At 41.7% G+C, this 1874-nt stretch overlaps 1 protein-coding gene across 1 annotated transcript; it reads left to right on the top strand.

Annotated features, from left to right (window-relative positions):
- Positions 1-303: 303 nt before the first annotated feature.
- On the top strand, positions 304-1426 carry LOC139027058 (toll-like receptor 13). The gene has a single exon (XM_070442245.1). The coding sequence runs from the start codon at positions 740-742 to the stop codon at positions 1418-1420; it is 681 nt and encodes a 226-aa protein (XP_070298346.1). The 5' UTR covers positions 304-739; the 3' UTR covers positions 1421-1426.
- The last annotated feature ends 448 nt before the right edge of the window (positions 1427-1874 follow it).

The raw sequence follows: 1874 nt of genomic DNA, 5'->3' as shown, positions 1-1874 counted from the left end.
TCAGGAGAACCCATTCAACTTGAAGGAGCTGGAGCAGTATTGCCATGAAGAGTGGGCAAAAATCCCAGTGGCTAGATGTGCCAAGCTTATAGAGACATACCCCAAGAGACTTGCAGCTGTAATTGCTGCAAAAGGTGGCTCTACAAAGTATTGACTTTGGGGGAGGGTTGCATAGTTATGTACGCTCAAGTTCTGTTTTTTGTCTTATTTGTTTCACAATAAAAACTATTCGGTATCTTCAAAGTGGTAGACATGTTGTGTAAATCAAATGATACAAACCCCCCAAAAATAAAAATAAAAGTCAGGTTGTAAGGCAACAAAATAGGAAAAATACCAAGGGTGGTGAATACTTTCGCAAGCCACTGTACCTAATGGAAAAGAGGAACCTGAAAGCCAYGAGAACTAAGACTTTTGTTTTCCAGTGAAGTCACTGAGAAATGTATTGTAAAGTTGCTAAAATGTGTTTTTCCCTTCTTCCATTTAGCTGGCTTTCTTATCAGCATTCTCAACCATGGAGAATAAAGGAGTATAATTCAGGATGATTATGACAGCCATACAGCTCTTTTGAAGAAAGAAAATCAACAGCTTTATTTTCCCAATGCATGCATTTCCTGGAACTTAAAATGAACGTACTGTGATTTTAAAGGACAAGATTCCCCTTGGAAAGAGTTCAGAACCATTGGAGGAGATGTAGAACATTACTCACCTTATTACTCTCCTGCTGCACACGTCTGACAACATGGTCGGGCTAAAATATAAAATATTGGCATCAGTGGCAATTGTCCTTCACATTGCCCAGTTCACAGTTGGCTATAGCTTCAGGAATTGCACTGAGGAYCCAACCTCAAACCACACAAAATTCATTTGCATCCATCACCAGGCAAAGAACATTTCTACCATTGTAGGTGACCTGCCACCTTATGCCACCACAATTATAATCTCCAAAAACCTGATAAAACACATACCTGACAATACCTTTGATCACTTTCCTAACCTCAGGACGCTTCAGATTGACAATAACCATCTGGAGACCATAGATAACCAGCCATTCCAAAATATGAACCAACTGAAGAGCCTAAACCTGTCCTTGAACAAAATATCAAATCTCAGCTCCTCTGTATTTCAAGACCTCAAAAACCTTGTCAACCTGTCACTAAATAATAACTCACTGATTATGCTCCCTCCGGGTATTTTCTCTTCACTCTCCAATCTGGATGTCCTCATATTACGGCAGAACTACCTGAACAACTTCTCTGCGGTGGCAGAATCTGTGACTCACTTAACGAAGCTGACAAAACTAGACCTTTGCAATAACTATCTAACATCTCTCCATCATTCTAACCATACAGACCTACCGGAGTCCCTCACCACCCTCTATCTCTGTAAAAACAAACTGGTCACTGGTCACTTTAGCATGTGAGTGGGGCTTCCTACCATACTACTGCTGATCTCTCCTACAATGACCCAGCTCCCTTCGAGGGCTTTCAAGGTCTGGACTTGCGAAGCCTAAACTAATGCGTTTGCAGTTCAACCAATGTCACAGTGCCAGAGCTTTTGAAGTCAGCAAGTTAGGAGCTGGAAACATAGACTTTCTGGTATGGGGTTGAAGACTGACAATCTGCTCATGGAGTTATGCAGCCTTTTGCATAAAAGGTCACTTTGTTAAAAAGCTGTGTCTCGGTGAACAATGGGATCTGTCATTGCGGAAGAACACACTTCCAACTGTCCACCAATCCGAGGTTTATCTGGACCTTTTTCACCAGTTTGAGGAAGGTAAGATGCCTCCACTTTCTAAGAGACATGGATCAAATCAAGAAGTTCACCAGAAGAAAAAACCACCTCACTCCCAATGTCCTGCAACAGACAGAACTCTC

This window comes from Salvelinus sp. IW2-2015, unplaced genomic scaffold (genome assembly GCF_002910315.2).
Source record: "Salvelinus sp. IW2-2015 unplaced genomic scaffold, ASM291031v2 Un_scaffold7099, whole genome shotgun sequence".
NCBI lineage: Eukaryota > Metazoa > Chordata > Actinopteri > Salmoniformes > Salmonidae > Salvelinus > Salvelinus sp. IW2-2015.
Note: the sequence above shows the minus strand (reverse complement) of the source record. Positions and strands in the feature narration are given on the sequence as shown.